Genomic DNA, 19,440 nt, shown 5'->3' with positions numbered 1-19,440 from the left:
GCCTTTTAGTACGGTGCGCCTTATGGTCGTGAAAATACGGTAATGATAATATTTTAGTTTCAGCTTGGTTTACAGTAGGAACTTGAATGTAGGTCTAACTTTTTAAGATAATATTCTTAAATGTATCCATATCCTTTTAGGTATTTGATTTTTTTCTACAACAGTTCTGTGAATAATGCAATAATTATTTATTACTTTACTAATCTGAATTAAAAATTCACCAATAGAGTTTCAATAAAAACACTCCCATATCTGTCGAGCTACTTCCCTAAATTAAAAAACAACACTTTGCAAATAACGAGCACAGACACTGAGAAACAAAGCCGTGCATCGTTGAGCGGCGTCAGTAAATAAGCAGCTGGCGCTGAAACAATTTTCCCAATCCCAGCGTTTTGGATCCAGACACCATGTTGTTCAGTTCAGTGAACTGAAACATCTTTGCCTCTTCACTCAGAGCCAGAACATCTTTTTGACTGTTTTCAGAGTGAGATGACCCACTTTTTGGGGAAAAACAATAAAGTCAAAAGCGGTTTAATCCAAGTTGCTGTGCATATCTGATGGAGCCCCTTCTGAAACACAGATGATGGCTGGAACATCATTTCAGTGACTAAATTAGGAGAGAAAGGGAAAATGAAAAAAAGCATGAAATTGATCCAGCTGCAGAGGGAAAAAGATTCCCTCCCATCACTGCCATCATCATAATTAGTTTGATCAAGGACACTATAAGAAATTCCTTATTACTAGCTTAGCAATTTACTGAATAGACCTCTGTTTTTTGCTATCTTGTTATTGCTTATTTTCTTATTCCTGGACTGTATTCAGCCATCTGCATGCTGCAGTTGACAGAGCCATTGCATCCTGAGTTTTAAAAGTAAAAGTTATGAATGTTAGTGTAGTTCTGTTGAAACAGGTGGCCACTATGATTAGCGATAAATGGAAATTATGCCTTAGGATCCTGAGGGAGCGCTTTGGCACCCGTCCCCCTTTCCTCCCCTGTAACTGTTACCCTGGAGCTGCTGTTTGATGGATAATGCTGACATCCGTATGCCTTCTAATCATCGTTTCATCACATCTATGTTTAGTGCAGACGGATATTGAAACTTGCGTTTAGTTAAACGGGATGAAGCGATAAAGTTGATGTTATCCCTCAAACGATAAACATCTCAGATTACAGAGAGAATGCGGGATAAAGCGAGAAAGGTCTGAATCTATAAACAGGTGTTGTGGGTTTTTTTTTCCCTTCATTTTTCCTGACTCATTTCAAACCAATCACCTTAATGAGGCCTGTGCAGCAGGGAATCGACACATTACCTCCTGTTGTTTGTCAGGCATCAAGAACACATTTGAAGAAGTCTGTGGGCTGTGCTCCATCAGATCTGACATTTTCCTTTCATGATTTTTTTCCAGTTCCTGCTCAGTCAGCTCCAGAAGCTCCCTGGCACACCTGTTCTCGGCCGGTTTTCCTGAAATCATGGACAGCAGCGGGCAGGTGGCGGAAGTCCTGGACCCGACCGAACCTGTGCCCTTCGATCCTCAGCGGGAGGAGGCTGACCTCTTACAGGGAAACCTGCTGGTCTTTCAGTTTCTGGCATTTACCAGGTAATGTCTGCTCTGCTGTGACACATACAGAACTTAGTGAGCATACTGATTATGTGTCTTAAAAAGTATAAAACACTGCATATTCTCTGACTTGGCTCTAAATAATTGGAAGTTTTTTGAATAAGCTTTCACATTTTGTCAGATTAGAACGCCAAGAAACTTCACTGTATTTAAGAAGGATTTTAGTCCATTGACCAACACAAATGTCCCCATTTTTGTCAAATGGAGGTAAAATATGTGGATTAAAGTTTTATTTTTTCCAAAATAAAAATCTGCCCATTTGCCTTCACCTCAGTTTTAATAAATGGAGATTATTTGTAAAATATAAACGTTTTCCCTCTGATTCTCATGGATTTCTGTCCGGACTTTGACTTGGCCAATCAAACACATCTGAGTCGCTTTGCTGTAACTTTGGCTGTAATGTTTAATACCGTCCTGCTGGAAAGGGAAACTCTGCCCCAGTCTCAAGTGTTTTGAAGCTTCCAACAGATTTTTCATTCCTTCATGATTACCCTGGATCCAGCTCTATCTATTTCCCTGCCTGCTCTGACTATATTTACCGTCAGCAAGAAAAGCATCACCACAGCAAGTTTCAACATGAGAATTGTCTGCTGCAGCAGTGTTGGCTTTCTGCTAAACAAAGCATTTATTACTCAGTATTAGTCTCATCTGACCAGAACTCTATCTTCTACATGTTTACTGTTACGGCCGATACCAGTCTGTAAATTAATGGTTTCACAGTGAGTCATCTGCTACTGCTTTAGACCAAATAAATTTGGGGCAAATAATTATAGTTTATGTTTTATTGCTCATAATTTGATCTGAAATGTGGGCATCTTGGCTGGTTTTCAGATTAATATCCCACTTGTTGAGCTCAGCTGAATTTCTACATCTCTATATGTTTTCAGCTGTCCTATACCCATACTTTTGAGTAAAAACACTAAACGCTGCTCCATGAACATCTGTACATATATTTAGAATAATTTACACATAGGTGGAATTTATTTACCGATTAAATCAGATATTTCCAGTTCCAGTCTTGATGGTCAAAGTCTTGCATGCTTTAGGGCCCTCTCACACCTTGCCGATTTAGCCAGACGTCCCAGAATCTCCTAAAATGCTGGCATACGCTAAACTTTCTATGTATTTTGTCAAGTTTGGGCATGTACATGGCGTATTCATAACGAGTCCATAACTTATGTCCAACCACAGCCTAACTTACGCATAATGCACAGTAGTGTAATACTAATGAAATGATGCACGGTGATCATTTCATGGGCATCACGCAGCATCAGTTAAAGCTGCTCCTCTCAGGCGAATCTGCTCCCGGTCTGCATAAAAGATGTCTTTGATTACAGTATTAACCTCGCTGCTGTTTACCGCCCACCCCCCCAAAAAAGAATAAAGAATAAGAAAAAGAAAAAAGAAATAAAGAAGGTTTGCAACCCCAGCAGATTCCGTGTGATGTCTGTTAGGAAGTTGGTCATGGCCATTGGCGTGAACGCAGGGAGGATCCATCACACTTACCTTCTGGCTCACCTTATGATGAGGATTAAGTCTCGAGGAGTACAGAAGGTTTTCTCCTGTGTACCCCCTTTTATACCAAAACTCTGCAAATACGCCATTATGCAATAGCTATAAGTTAGAAAAACATTCAGAGGACGTCTAGAACACATCAGATACGTTGATATGCGTTGGAGATAATTTCTTGATAAGTTATGCATAAGTTACTCATATGTTTTGCATAACCTAGACACCACAACTTATGAGTAACTTACACTTAACGTAAGTCAGCGATCATATAAATTACCTGGCATATGGCATACCAGGTATGCCATATACCTGGCATAAATGGCATATTACCAGCGTATGGCATATGTCACTAAATTTCGAGCATGCTCAAAACTTCTCGACGTACTTGCCTTATATCAACGTGTGCCAGCGTACTTCAGTGTTCTTCAGCGTGCTCATAACTTGTACAAAACATACCCATAACTTATCCAACATATGCCAGCGTTTTTGCCAGTTTTTCCATACGTCAGGCATAAGATATTCATTGATAGCTGATTAGCAGTGTAATAATCTGAACCTGGTGTGTTAATGCAGAGAAACCTATAAAACATTATCTAATTTTGGACAACTTCAGATTAGATGCTTTCTAAAAAAAAAAAAAAGTAAGGGGCGTCTGAATAAAGATGGTTTAATACAAAATCACTTCATTTAAACTTTTTGGATGTTAATTAGAAGATAGATTTTTTTTTCTTTACTGCTCTTTTATAAATGTACTCCTTTGTGCTGGTCTATCACATAAAATGTCACAATCTAATTAATACACTGAGTACTTTTTGTTATTGAATATTGTGACAAAATTTTTGATCGTTAAATGTTTCTTAGGCCACTAAGTGTAAAACTGCAGACTAGATTATTGCTTATCTGTCTTAAGCGCTGCCAGAATTGTTGAATTGGGAGAAAATCTGATCAGGCACTAATTTGACACCTTCTGACATTTTTTTTTCTCTGTAGATGGAGCTGCTGACCTTTTACCGCACATTAAATGACTGATTATTCTAGTAAATATGTCCTTGACGTTTAAGGATAATCGCTGGCGACTTGTCTAGACAGCTTTCATATTTATTTCTTTAGTTTTTTTTTTCTTCTTTCTTTTACAGAAAGACTTTAGTTTACATGAGGGAGCAATAAATTCCTGCCAGTCATCCTCTGCACACATATCAATTACATAAATATTCATGGTATGTACAGTCTGCACTACAAAAGCACATATTTCCTGTCAAATCAGACTGAATAACACCTCTGTCATTGTCCCATCAGAGAGACCTATGGAGTAGTCATCCCGTCAGAAAGCTGACAGTGACAGGGGGGCTGCTGAAGGATGTCAACAAAAGCCTCCACTCTTTGTTGTCCCATCAGCAGTCCTTTGCATTTGTCTTGTTTGTCATTGACTCATCAGCGTTTCACTAACTCCTCACACTTATCTCAATACTCAACTGAAACTTCTCGTTTAGAGGCTTGATGCATGAAACTATTTGCATTGTTTATTTATGACTCTTTAGATTATGCAGTTTCTGTTTGGAGCAGTTTCAATCAGGACTACCATCTGACAGCATGTACTTATGGGTCATTGACAGATGGGGAAATCACACCAGACTCGTATATCCATGTTTATTATTTATATTTAGGGCTACATTTGATTTTCTATGTAGAGCTGCACGCTATATTGCAAATATTTTATCATCCCAATATCAGGGTGTGCATCCTTGCAGAAGACTGGAGTGCAATAATTGGTTTTTGATTTATTCCAAGTGCTACTTATAAACTTGTATTTTACATGCAGATCTGATATTTAGCCAGATGGACAGATGTTTACACCCGACACAAACAATATTTCCAAAATTGCTAAAGGTGACAGAGTCCAGGGAACATTGATTAAACAAAGATATATCTTAGGTTTTTTTTTTCTAAAATCATCCAGCCCTATTTCAGCTTCTGCACTCTGTTTGTCTCAAAATGTCATATTCAGATTTGTAAAATGTCTCACCTTCAGCTATAGATCATGTTACATCACATACATGCTACAGAATGCACTAACTATATCAAAGTATGAAAATCAGAATAGAAAAACTAAGATGCCATGTCAAATAGAAATATTAACTGCACCTTTTTTGCCCTTTCTAACTTTCTCTCAATAAGAGTATCTATGATTTTAATAAGTAAACAGTGTGTTTAGCACCTTGCAGAAATATAAAACTTTCTTCATTTTCTCAAAATTAATATCAAACTTTAAAGCAGATTTTATGTGACAGACTGAGAGAACATTGAAATATTTTGAAGAAGTTGGAAAATGATAAATGGTTTCAAAATTCTATAGGTAAAGGTCTTAAACATGTCCAGTGCTTTATTATTGAGGCCATTTAAATATCAAAACATCCTTAGATGTAGCCTAGATGCCAATGTTGACTCCAGTTCCCGGATCCAGCAATTAGGTAGCCACATTTCTCACAGGAAAACTACTATACTGAACAGAGGTGAAATAGTTTTTCTTGAAATAGGTGTATTTCATCTTGACTTGCGCAGAAAGGTAATGGTGCTTGTCAATGGAATAAGATAATTTGAATCCAAAATAAGAAAACATACAACAACCCCATTATCAAATTTTAACTGCATAATATCTGATTAACTTACTTTAAAAATACTATTTTCGTTAGCAGATAATCTTATTTACCTGCTCAAAATAAGGGGAAATACACATATTTTAACTGTTTTCACCCATTCCACTCCTCTTACCATTTTTGAAGGGTACCAAAAGCAAAGACCCTGTCAGTAGAAGCCCAGTTTGCCAAATGAGCTTCTATACATCATCTCTGCTATAAGACCTGGTGATGACAGCATCATGCTGTAGTCAGGGTTTATGGGAGGAAATATAGCAGTAAATACAGAGTAATCCTGGAAAACCGTCAAAAAACTTGAGACTGGAAAGTAGGCTCTTTTAGTTCCAAATTGCTTAGAATGAACCGGTCAAAGTCCAGAGCTGAATTCCAAGCCTGTGGGCCAGACGACAATTATTTTTTAGAAACAGATGTTCTCCATCCAATATGTATGACATTATATGAAACAGAATTAGTAGATATGTCTTCTAAAAGATGCTTACAGTAGATGGAATTGTAATGAAAAGTTTTTCTAAAGATTCCTCTCAAAGTAACTTAATACAAGTCCTTGTCATACTTTTAAAATGTCTTTTTATTAATGAAAATATGTTAAAATGCCTGTCTTCCCTTTTTCCACTGTATAACACCTTATTTACCTTCTATCGGTAATAAAAAAAGAAAATAAACACAAAAGTTTGGGGAAAATATTAATCAAACCATGGTGGATTTCTGCAAAGTCATAGAGCTCGGCTAATTGGCTGATGGTACTTCAATATCTAGATTATGTAGAAATTTAAACTTTATTCACCTAATAATGAAAAAGTATGATATAGCTTTATTCCATAGCTTTAGTTTTATATAAGGCTCACAGCAGAAATGTCCTGAAATAAAAAAATATTGATGCTTGATACAGAGAATGGTCGCGCCGTGTTATTTGGTATAAGGTTATTCTATAGTTCAGGGAAAACCTATTTTGCTTTTGTTGTGAGGGAACTCATGCTTAGATTCCATAAAGGCTCACAATTTAATCACATCCTCTCTGCAGGGCCGATGGTGAGAAAGTTTGATTCTTGTATCTTTAGAGTAAAACAGCAAATGGTTAAAGCCTATGGGTAAGGTAAAACACTTTCACATAAAAAAAAGCTGAGCACCCTGCAACCAAACACAAAGTATGGATTTCTATCTAAGATTTAATGACGCGCAAGAAGGATAGGCTAATTTATTTCTTCAGCTTCTTTTGTAAAACGGACTGGAGTGCTACTTGAACCCACACACACTGGAGTTTGCAGTTAATTGCAGATCTGTGTGGCTCTCTGTCGACGAGTGGGGCGACGGTGGGTTAGCTACCACATAATTATGACAAACAGGTATGGCAGGAATTAGTTTTCAATGTGCTGCAGCATCACTGAGACAAGTTAGCAGGCTGTGGCTGGATAGTGAGATTTCTTCCCCTCTCAGCTATTATGATTACAAATGTTTTCTATTAACAGGAAGCATTAAGGTGTTCCTGGATTAAATTCCCTTTAACCTTCAATGTCTCCCTGACTTTTTAAAGGGGCATAATGTCAGTGCTGCTCCCTCCTTGTTTCTGAAATGATTGTTTGAACTCAATAACATAATTATTTTCTTTTTATCAGTTTAGGAAGAAGCAGCTGAGCGTCTTCTGAATGTATTCCTTTTCAATAATTCACTGCTTAAAGTCACTTTATGTGAGCTCACTGGGAGTCTTTTGGAGTAAATCTTAATATTGAAGTGTTGCATTGAAAGTTTGAAACAGTGTGTGAAATTGCACTCAGAGGGAGGCATTTGTGTGAAAAGCAATACAAGCCGCTGGGATGTTCTTGTTCTTATAGACCTTTTTTTTTTTTTCTCAAATGGGATTTTTTTTTCAAAACAAAGGAAGGATTTCATTTGTCTGAAGTTGAATGAAGGTGTGTTTACTCACCAGTTTTAAACAATTTTTCCTCTTTCCCACATGTTGCGTGACAAGATTTTAAAGCCAATTTAATTAACTGTTTCTTTTATTTAAACCATTATCTAAAATGTAACTTAATCCAAGTATCTTTTATAAATACAGCTTTTTAATACAATTTAGGTCATAAAATTATGTTCTTTCTATCATAGGGTTATTTAATATATCTATTATAACCATGTTTTGAAAAGTTGAGAAAACATTTGTCTTTTTTTTTGCAGGATACCTTCAGGGGGTGTTGAAAGTGACTGGCCTCGCAACATCTATGTTACTTTTCAGTTTTACCGCTTCCCTCCTGTCACTTCCCAGCAACTGAGGCTGGTGACCAGTGATACGGTTCAGCACAGAGCTAGTGAGGCGCTTCCTTGTGTCTTAGCCACCATCAACAAAGATGGATCTGTTAATCACGGTAAGATTCATGTCTCCAAAACAATAATTTATTTTTTGCCTGATGTTTCTGCAGATGATTAATGTCATGATGTGACAGCACTTCCCATGGTGTAAATAGGGGTAAAGATTTAGGGTGCCTTGCTATAGGTTTTTATGATTTTTAAGTTAGTCACATTTTACAATGCTAGAACCATAGCTGATATGATCCATCTCTGTACAGTATGTCTGCCTCAGCAGATCTCAAACTGAGCCTGTTTCTGCTGGAGGTTTCTTCCTGTTAAAAGGGAGTTTTTCCTCTCCACTGTCGCTACAAGCATGCTTCTGTGAGAGATTGCCTTCAAGTCAATGAGCTGATGCAATCAAATGGTTTTCCTTAGATGGAAAACTTTGAATCAGTTTGACTGTATGATCTGGTTGAATTGTAAAGTGCCTTGAGATGACATGTGTTGTGAATTGGCGCTATATGAATAAACTGAATTGAATTAAACACTAATAATTCTGTAAGCACCTCCCATGCTTTGAGGTTTAGAAAAGCTCAAACACGTCTCTACAGCAGAGTGAAGTCTGATTGATCTAGCTTCATTTAGTAGCTAATGGCATGGAATAGATATTACAGCTCCAGACAGAGTGGCACACTTTACACACAAATGACCCCCATTCCTGCCAAGACCCAAAATGTACACCCATACCGGTATATCTCCATTCCCAAGACCCACTCTGGTCCCAATCTGTCCATATTTCTTTTTCTATGTATATTCTTCAGTGCATCGATAGACAAATGCTCAATAAATGTTATTTTTCTCAAATAAAAAAAATGTGAAAGTTAATTTAATGAGTAGTTGATTTTTTTTTCAGTTGAACATAACATCTAATAAATATATGTAGCTAAAAATATGCTGAATAAACAAAATTTCCAATTTTTTTTATCAGACATCTTGTGGGTTTTATTAGCATTTAATGCAAGTAATAAATAGGTACTCATTAAATTTAAGTCTTATGTAAAAGGGACATAATTTATCAAGTTACTATTTAAACTTTCCTCACAGCACCTCAGCCCTTTTTTGTGAACCATGTAAATATGTTTTAAATGTGTCTACACACTGTTTGTCCTTAATGCTATGTATGTTGACTCGGATCCAATAGGACACCTGGGTAAAGCCTCGTCCATATTGGTCTTCGTGTTCACAGAGAATGGAGCCTCTGGGGATAAAAAAAAACAGAGCTGCTTTGTTTAACTAAAACAAACAAAACTTTTGTTCTCTTTATTTGAAAAAAAAAAAAGACTTTGATCCACATTAATACACAATGATGTGATCTTCCCCTACATTATTTCATACTGTGATATTTTCAGAGTGGTGAATATAATTGAGTCAAATTGAGCTGCCTTACTTCATTGGATTCCTTGTCATGATCTTGATCTTGCCCTTTTAACTGCACCCTGTCATTCAGTTTAATTGAAATTCTTCTCTAAAGCCTCTGATATTGAGTTTTTAATTTTGTATCCTTCACACCTTATTGCAATGTTAGCTGCTATTGCTTCCAATACTTTTGGCTGAGATGAAGTTTTGATTTTTCTATTAAGCTAATAAAAGTATAAAAACCTTTTTTGTTATTTAGTGACCTTAAAAATAGATGTGATTGATTGTTTAAATCAACAGCTGTAAGTTTCTCCCAGCTAAAATTCCCTCTTCAGATAAAAAAAAAAAAATCACGTAATAGACTCTAACTTGTTATTATTATTTAATATAACAGATAGATAGAAGAAATAACAGAAATATTAGTATGAAATACTCTCTGTTTGTATTGTCTTCATGTTTAAGCATGCAAATTGTTTAACTTAAATTAACTTTTTTATTGATCTCAGACTGGAGAAATTCTCCTCTGCAGGGAACAGTGTGGAGTTAAGGGTCTTACTCAGGGACTCAGAGTGCAGGCTGTAGGGATTCAACTTGGTACTTACAAGATTTTCAGAGCACAATCACTCTGCTCTAACCCACTAGGCCAACACTCCCCATTCTTACATTCTCCCCAACTTAATTAAACTGAAATTTTAAATGAAATTTCTTTTTGTTTACATTTGTGTATACAACATACAAAATAAGTCTGTCTAAGTCTAAACTTACAATCTTGTGCTTGGGGAGGTTGTGCCATAATTTTCAGTACTGTTATTATGACTATTAAAATATTTTACTGAATGTGATTCCCTGAAGTGTTTTAATGTTTCTCTTCTTACAATTACCATAAACTGAAAGATTTGTAGTACATATGCGGTATAAAGGATAAACAAAAGTTAAACATGTTTCTTTAAAGAAAAGTTTGTGATCTATTCAGAAATTCAACATTAACTAGTGTTTTTATTAACAACAAATGCTTATTTACATTTACAATCAGTTGATTATTTAACCTTTGCATTTATTGAACACATGCTGACTTCACATTTCTGAAAAAAAAAGAATATTCAAACTTTATTTAATGATCATAACCTACAGCAATCCAGTGTTTAGGGCAAATAGATGATATAAACCCAGAGTGAAAATGTTTTTCACTCTTTACAGACTTAATTTGAAATGATTTGTGAATATCTGTGGAGTTAAGCATCCAAAGACTGGATGCAGTTTTTTTTTTCCATGTGTTTTTAGATGTCAAATATAAACATTTAGAATGAGGTGTGAGGAGAATTTGAGAAGATAGGAATCAAGCTTTACTTACTTTTTTTTGTGCATTTAAAAGCTACATTTATAAGCTTAAATCAAACATCAAACTGTACAAAAGTTGAGAAAGTGGGAGCGTGACAGATGCAATCTAACTTCAAAACGATTTCTGGATTGGTATGACTTGGTGGAAATTGTTTGAGTGTGAGAAATACAAGAATTTTAAAAGAGGCAGCAAGTTGTCATGATGTCTCTGAGTCATGCTCAGACTCACAGATTAGAGTTGAGTTATCAGCCGCAGCATTTTGCATCAGCGACCCTCTTGCCTTCAATATAGCCCCTACATTCTGGACCATAAAATGAATCCTTTAATCATGTCCTGCCATACAGCCTTTGATACTTGGGTAGTTTTGTGTTACACTTACACGGTTTGGATCTTAGAAAAACTTGAATAATAGATAAAGTTCATACAAAAAAGCAGTTTTTACATCAGGATTTCATTATTTAGAGAAAGAAAAGCCTGTCTAACCTATCTAACCCTATATAAAAAGTAAGCACTCTCCGTTGTTTTGACAATATTCAGTGTTTGAGGTGTATGGAGGTGTCTGTCAGCCTTCCAGAGCAGAATTTACCTTTCACTTTCAGCTATTTGTTGTGTGTTCTGGGTTTTCTAATGTTCCTACCACTGTAAGAAATAACTAAACTCTTTACTGATAACACAAACTCTGTTTATTGTTGCGTCAATGTTGCCTGTCTACTTTAACTGTGGATATAAAGAAACAATTTGTGCAATCCTGTCCTGAGATGTCCTTTTTGTAGACTAAATCCAAGCTGGCACATGTTGGTGATATAAAGTATCTATAAAGTCTATAAAGTACACGTGTAATGCTGCAACAGAAAATGACAGAAAAAATAAAATGTCTGGAGCTTTTTGTTTCTTCCTTTTTTCCCCTGGCAAGGAATACAGATTTAAACAAAGCAAGTTTTAGCTACAGACAATGTACCAACTGAAAAGGCATTATCTATAACCAGCTGGTCTTATTTGTGCCAAATAGGCATCTGTTTTGTGAGTATATGCTGGGTGCTTTTGGCAGCTTAATATTGCAGCCTGAGAAAAAAAATATTTTCTGTAAACAAAACATTGCATTGCATTTTTTGGAAGTCAATAATTCAATTACTTCTAATGAAGTGCAACTTAGATGTTTCTTTTTTTTAATGCACTTAGATAAGACTGCTTTGGATGGCTGGTTATTGCTTTGATTTTCCCAAATGATTAAAACTAATTATTCGTGAAAGTGGACATATTACAAACCTTCAGTTTCAAGTATAAAAATGTGAATTTCTGGTGTCTTACAGAAGTTTTTTTTTATTTTATTTTATTTTAGCTATCTATGTCAATACATTTATTTAAAATGATTTTTTGTTTGTAAAAATGAAAACCTGATTTGTGCTTAAGTATTTACTCCACCAAGTCAGCGCTTTGTAGAACTCCTTCAGCCTCAATTACAGCTATGAGTCTACTTTGGTATGCCTCTACATTCAGCATGTATTGGAGATACTTTAAAGCAAAACTGCTTCATATTCTTCAGACACATTTTCCACATTTCACATTCCACATTTTCTCACAAACCTCTGGGATATTGATTTAGCTGTTTGCTCATCCGTTTTGTTTACTATTTAATTTCTGTATCAGCCTTTTAGTTTTATTAAAGACTGAAATAGGGAATGACTTATCTAGCTGGATATGGCACACTATGTGTTGTTCAATCACTCACTAACTTTAGGACCTTTTCTCTGTTACTTACGTCTACATAAATGAGCAGTTGACCTAACCCCATCCTTGTATATTACATATATACTGAAAGTATGGCAGTACCTCTAAAAGGCCGCCACAGCTTTAATTGTTAGATCATTTTCTTTATTGAAAAAGTATTTAATATTTGTTGTTTTTATTAGAATTACCTCGGCAAGATTTCACAGTTCAATGATTGGAGGTTCATCTCAAAACCTGGGCATATTGTGAAAATGATTAATGTGTTTTGTGGCTGATTTCAGAAACGTAAGCTCATGTATTATTCATTAACTCTGTCAACTCTGTAGTTCGTTGTGTCGGCATATTATACAAAAATCAAGTAAACTGTTTTTTAAAAACATTTGATGAAAACTTCAGTCTATGAAAGGAATGAAGGAAGGAAGTCTCACTCTAAATTTTACAGTCTAAGGTGTAGAATTTGCTGAAAAGATGCTTATTCTTTAAAGGGTTAGGAAGATTATTACCAAAAAAAGAAAGGACATTTTGTTTATACAGCACATTTCAGTGGTAGGACAATTCAAAGTGCTGTAAATGAGAAAAAAAGGAAAAATGCACTGCAGTGGCATAGAAGCAACACAAATAGGTAAAGAGAACAAAAGTGACCTATTAAAATAAGTGGATATATAAAAATAAAGATGATCGACTGATCAAGAGATTAGTCCCATAATCCTGGAAATGTTCTTTAGGTGTCAGGCTCCGAACAAGGGACCCAGTTTTGAGGCAGAGAGACATTTAGGTTTCAAAAAATGTTTAAAATGGAACAGTAGAGAACAGTGTCTAAGGCAGGAACCTCTGCAGGAGGAGAATACAGGTTAGGGACCACATGTATTTGGCAGATGATGATAATGAACATGTGAGTCACTACCTGGTCGTAAAGTTCAGTCTGTGAGCCCCAGATGCTTAAGTCCTGGAGGCCAGAGAACAAGCAGGAGATCAGAACTGAGTAGACAAAGGAAGGCAAGATGATCCAGAGTGCGAAGGCAAACCCAAAGCCGTCCAGGATGGGCTCAGGAGTCAGAGCCTGAAGATAAGAGATCCAAAGGGAAATCCAGAACATTGTCAGGAATCAGTTCAAGGTTTGGTATACAGGCAGAATCCAGCAGGAGTCCGAAGACAGGTCAGCCAAACAGATCAGAATGGGAACAGGCAGGCTCAGAGGTCCAGAGGCAGAACCCATCAGGATCAGACAATTAGAACATGATCAGGTACGCTAGAGAACTCTCATCACAGGTTTGAATAATCTAGCACTAATGACTAGTTGAAGGCTGATTAAATAGAGGCTGAAGTGTGTGGATCAGATGAACTGTAATGAGAATTGGGCAAATCTAGGAAATTGGGTGAAATGAGTAATCAGGCCAATCATAAGCGGCAAGATCATGACATTAGGTGATAGAAGGCTGAATTTGTCACTATCTATATGTGGCTTTGAAGATTTAGGTATGAGTCGATCATTACACCAAGATTTAGAGCATCATTGGTGGTTTCAAGCTGTATGAACAAAAGCAGTTTGCAAACTTTTTAACGCTCTTTCTCTGATTTCTCTGGTATAAACACTATTACTTCAATTATGCTTCAAATTTAGCTGAGGAAAATTTTACCTTTGGCACAGTGATCAGTGATTTCATCTATACATTTACAGGACAGTGCTGGGTTTGGTCTCATCGTAATGTACAGCTGTGTGCCGTCTGCATAGTAGTGAAAACTTAGGTTGTTGTTAACTAAGATCTAAATTATGGGAAGCATGTAGATATTGAATAAAAGAGGTCCTGAGATGGACCCTTGAGGATGCCACATGTGATTTTTGTTGTCTGTGATGTAAAGTTACCTATACCCTGCCCTTTAAGTTTAGGGGGGAAAAAACAGACACACACACATACACATATATACACACACATATATATTTGGATATATTTGGAAACGGTCATGTATTTCCCAAAAAAAATTAAATTTCAAAGCATATCAATAAGAAGATTTAAATTTTTTGAAACTGGTGAATGCTTTTACTAGCCACTATATACTGTAATTCAGTTAGTCTTGGCCCAAGCTTTTTGATTGGGCTTACATCAGTGTTAAGAACTCAAAGTACACACTCTGGGTCCACACTTTTTTTCTTTGCCTCGAGCTTTCGCCTTCTTGTTAGGCTTGTTGATCCCCAGCATGATTTCCAACTCAGGCGAACGTGCTGTGCAAACACCAAACAGGCCATCCAGGTTAGGGGGGACGTCTTCTGGGTGCCGCTCCTTGTCGGCACACTTTGCTGCAAGCACACAGCTCGTTACAACCCCTCGGGCCAGATCTGTCAGCTCCTCCTGATTTCTGAGCATAAACACACAGCACATTTTGCCTCACTCTCACTCTCTCTCTCTGCGATCTTATTACTACTCGTTTACAGCACACAAACCAAGAGCATGATGGGAGAACTGTTACTCCAAGTGTAGAGAGGTGGCAGGTGGTTTGGTGAGAGAAAGTGGGGATTGGAGAAGTAAGAAAAGGATCTAGGCTCAGTTTATGGAGAAACATTTGTGTTAAGCTAAAGAGTATGTTATCAGATTAGAATAATGGAATGGTTTTGTTATAGTGCATTAGTAATTTATAAGATTACCATTCCCCTAAAGGTTTGTTCAGACATCCTTTCTTTTACAATTGGTTTCAGTGTGCCAAACACTAAAGGATGTCCTTTTGTCCCTCTGCCTGATGGGTTGTTATTGTTACTACCCTCTGTAGGACCAAACATTTCAAGGCTTACAGCTGAATTGAAACCGACTACTTGTGTGATCTAACAAGGCTAGATCGGACTGTAGGAGGCCCTAACAGAGGGTTTTCTTAGAGCTTTGAAGAAAGAAGTAACTTGTTTAGTCCTTCATGCCTTCCACCTTAAATACTCAGTGTTCTGTTACTAAACAAAAAAAAAAAAATGAAATTCATGTATCTAGAAAGTAATAAAAGAGTAAATTAAATCAAAAAGATTTTTTTTTACCGGATAGTTTTGCATGTTCCACTTGAAGTGTTACTTTTAACTGTTGCCTATTGTGCTAACCTACTGTATGTGCTGTGTGATACAACGCTCAACCATGACATTTCTTGCATTATGTCATATTATCTTCACCTGATAGTAGAGGTGCACCAATCTCAGATCTGATCTGAGGTTGATTTTCAATCTTTAGTTCTTGACAATTTCATTTGCAGTACATTTCATTTTAAGTACAAGAAGATCTAAGAACAGAAGTGAAGTAAGAATTGCGTGAGTGGTCTTTCATTTTTTATATTAGGAGTAGCTTCACTAGTCAGTGTGTTTGAGGGAGAGCAATTTCTGCAAAGAAGATTTTTACTCATAAAAAAAAAAAAATATGTGTTTCTTAGAAGAAAACATCCATATTGACAGTCGTTCTTATCAAAGCAACCTGCTAGTGCTCATATATGATGCATTCACTTTGTCCCATTCCATCCACCAAATTGTTTTTCTTTATATCTCTAGTCATAATCTTTGGGCCTCTACAGTGAAATACAGAAGAAGGAATCTTTTATTAAATACATAGAAAACATGAGATGTTGAACAGGACTAGATTGCCACATTTTAAAGTTTTCATTATTAGGTCAGTGGAAATCTACTGCTCTGAGATAACCAATCCTGCTAAAAAATATATCCAACAAATAAAACCTCTTTGCAGCTTTTACCTGAATAATGGTGTTCAAGGAGTTGCAGGATGTCTAAGTGTGATCGAAAGAACAGAAAATGAAACAGAAAATAGAGTTTTGAGTTTTCTCTAACCAAACAGGATTCTCACCAAAGCCCCTCATTATATCACTTCTATTGAGCCGGCAGCTCTGCTGTATTTTTATCCCCAGGGAGTAAAGGATGTGTCGAGGCTTTGATACACGACTGGAGGGAGGCTGTGGGCAAGAATTTTGATGTCCAGTTAGTTCACAGGCCCACACTCAGACCTTTGATACAGTCTAGCCTGACATTGACACAAAGGTTGGTTTTGAGTTTGCAGTGCAATGCATGCTGTTCAATCTCAGTCACTTATATGGGTCATTTGTTACATGTTTTATTTTAGCTTTTGTCAGCTAATCAGACATCTTAAGGTATTTTATATATTCTCAGGCAGAATCTAGGCCTTTACTCTTAAGAGATTTGGTCACAGAAGCCGAGAGAACAACCAGTTCTCAGTCTGTACGACTTTGTGAGACAGTGAGAAACATTTCACCTCTGAGTGATGAAGCCTATCCACAAGTCTTTGAAAAGTTCAGTGGCAGATTTCTTTGGTAAAGCTGTGTCTTTGTCAGCAGGTTTGTAAAATCGCCCTTGAGTTTTTAATAAAATTGTAAGGTTCTTTTATCACCCTGAATTGTCATAACCTTTGGAGCGACTGACTTTGTGAAATGGCCCCATGCTCTTATGGCTCTTGTCTCAGTAGACAGTGCCAGCTCAGAGCTAACATCACCATTTTAGAAAGAAAACAATAGTAAAAATATTTATGGTCGTGTCTTAAATGTTTATGATTCTAAGGCAGACTACGATGCTTAGTTTATATACGTTGTATCTTTGATTCAAAGTAAATCCCTTTAGGAATACAGATACAATATAGACGCTTATAAGGTAACAGAGGAAATTAAGGCTGAAACAATTAATTGGATCAATTGTAACTAATGGATTATTGAAAGAAAATCGTCAACTAATTTAGTGATCAATTAATCATTAACTGGAGTATAGAGACTCTAAAACATGCCTTTAGCTGAAAAAGTAACTAAATTAGATCAGTTATTACACTAAGTTTGTTGAAAAATAAATATTTTGCATTAAAGTTGAAAAAATATTTTTTGTTAGTCAATTTGCTCAATCCAGAACTCCTTAAGGGGAAAATTTTCAGTTTCAGCTGGTTTAATTTTGTTAAAAGTCTTCTTAAAGGTATCTTTGACTATCCGATTATTAACTGATTAATAAAATAAAAAAATCAACAGTTTAATTGATTTGCAGAATAAATGTTGCCTTTCTTTTTCTGTTACTAAGATGTGTTACGGACGCTGGCAAACAAAACAAAACAAAAAAAAAAAATAGTAAAACTTTACCCATTTGGCAAATATGTTACTTTCATGTGCCTAAGCTATTATTGAGCATACCTCAGCGATCAGAGGTCTGAGGCCATTTGAAGTGTGTTGGAATTATCACCTACAGTAGAAATACAGTAACATATACTTTGTCTTAAGTGTTTTGTTCTATTTTGTCTTTAAACCTCTATATATGTTAACCTTTACACATTAACAGATCCATTGGTTTATAATATGGGTTTGAACGCAGATGCCTTCTGAAATATCTTCTCTTGTGTGTCAAGGTTCTCCAGGTCTACAGTTACAGTTCAGAGTTGATGACGGTTTTTTGAGACCAGGAGAGAAGCAGTGGTTTCTCCGCCATCTGGCCCTCCACACCATGCACATTGACGTCTGGGACAGTGACTCGTTGCTCCTCATCGGTTCTACGGCCATCGAGCTCAAGGTGAATGGCAGAGTTATTTATCAGACTGACATCGTCTTTAGAGACACTTTGGTCTTCTGTAACCTACAGTACAATAGCGGGTTTTAGTAAACCTTTGAACTGCTGATACCAAATTCAGCTTTTTTTCTTTGAGATAAAATGTTTTCTTTTAAAATACATTAAAAGAGGAATGAAAATATTTTTATTAGAGTTCTGAGGAAAAATTATGTAAATACAAAGACAAGATTTTACATTTTTTTAAACAGAAAAAAATAGGTGAATTTATGTGTTTCCTAAACTCTGTAGATTATAACTGTACCTTGTGGGCTGCCCTAATTTTAAAATTCCAATGTTTTCCTAACCTGTAAGGCCAAAACCTTAGTAGTTAAAAAAATAACTTCTTTCTACTCCCTTCATCCCTCCTGCTACATGCTTTGTTACCATCTCTCACTTTCTGCACTGCAGAGATATTTTAGAAAAAAACATTTCAATTTCAAAGGTCCTTCATCATGCTTTTTTAAGTGTTTAAGGGCTTCTTCAAGTTTGAGTCTCACATCACCCCTCCCTGACCACAGAAAGTAGGCATTAGTTTTCAGAGCTGGAACAGCACGGTCAAGACATGCTTAACCCGCTCATCTTCACAGGATAGGGAGGGGTTGTTGCTTAGAAAGCAGAATTTGTGTAGATTACAGCTGTATGATTGTATGAACTGGATTATGACACAGTTTAAACCTCAAAATACTTTGATATTGCATGATATAGGCCCTTAAAATGGCTTCCTCAGATTTTGGTTTACTGAACCTCTAATTGTCAAATTGACAGTTTTCATATAATTAAAATCTACATGTTATGTTTAAAGGCGGTCAAAAAAAAAAAAGCCTACTTTCTTTGCTGGATCGTAAGCCTTAGATAAACATCTTACTGCATAGTGCTGCTCAATTTCCTGTAATGAACTATATCAACACATCATTGGCTTTACAACCCAAAAAGGAATAAGAAACATTAATATTTCAAACTCTTCTCTAACTTTGCATTTTATTGATCAGATCTCGTGTGAACCTCAGTCAGTTGTTGAGTTATGTGATTTAAACTGAAATATGCAAAACTCTTCATGACAGTTGAAGTGGGTGGAGCTGTTTGAACTCTGCTTCATCTGTGTTGCTCCTTCCTTCCTTACTTTGTTCCCTCCTTCCTTGATTCCTTTGTTCCTTCCTTCCTTCCTTTGTTCCCTCCTTCCTTGATTCACTTGTTCCTTCCTTGGTTCCTTTGTTCCTTCTTCCTTGGTTCCTTTGTTTGTTCCTTCGCTTGTTCATTCGTTCGTTCGTTCCTTCGCTTGTTCATTCGGTCGTTCGTTCCTTCGTTCCTTCGTTCGTTCGTTC

At 36.4% G+C, this 19,440-nt stretch overlaps 1 protein-coding gene across 1 annotated transcript in view; it reads left to right on the top strand.

Moving 5' to 3' along the window:
* The window catches only part of nphp4 (nephronophthisis 4), a 231,444-nt gene that overhangs the window by 162,466 nt on the left and 49,538 nt on the right, over positions 1–19,440 (top strand). Inside the window, exons 14-16 of the mRNA XM_015380197.1 lie at positions 1,408–1,599; positions 7,956–8,143; positions 17,922–18,082. Of these exons, the coding sequence (XP_015235683.1) occupies positions 1,408–1,599; positions 7,956–8,143; positions 17,922–18,082 (541 nt within the window). The remainder of the gene's footprint in view (positions 1–1,407; positions 1,600–7,955; positions 8,144–17,921; positions 18,083–19,440) is intronic.

This window comes from Cyprinodon variegatus, unplaced genomic scaffold (genome assembly GCF_000732505.1).
Source record: "Cyprinodon variegatus isolate N-32 unplaced genomic scaffold, C_variegatus-1.0 Scaffold209, whole genome shotgun sequence".
Taxonomy (NCBI): Eukaryota; Metazoa; Chordata; class Actinopteri; order Cyprinodontiformes; family Cyprinodontidae; genus Cyprinodon; species Cyprinodon variegatus.
Note: the sequence above shows the minus strand (reverse complement) of the source record. Positions and strands in the feature narration are given on the sequence as shown.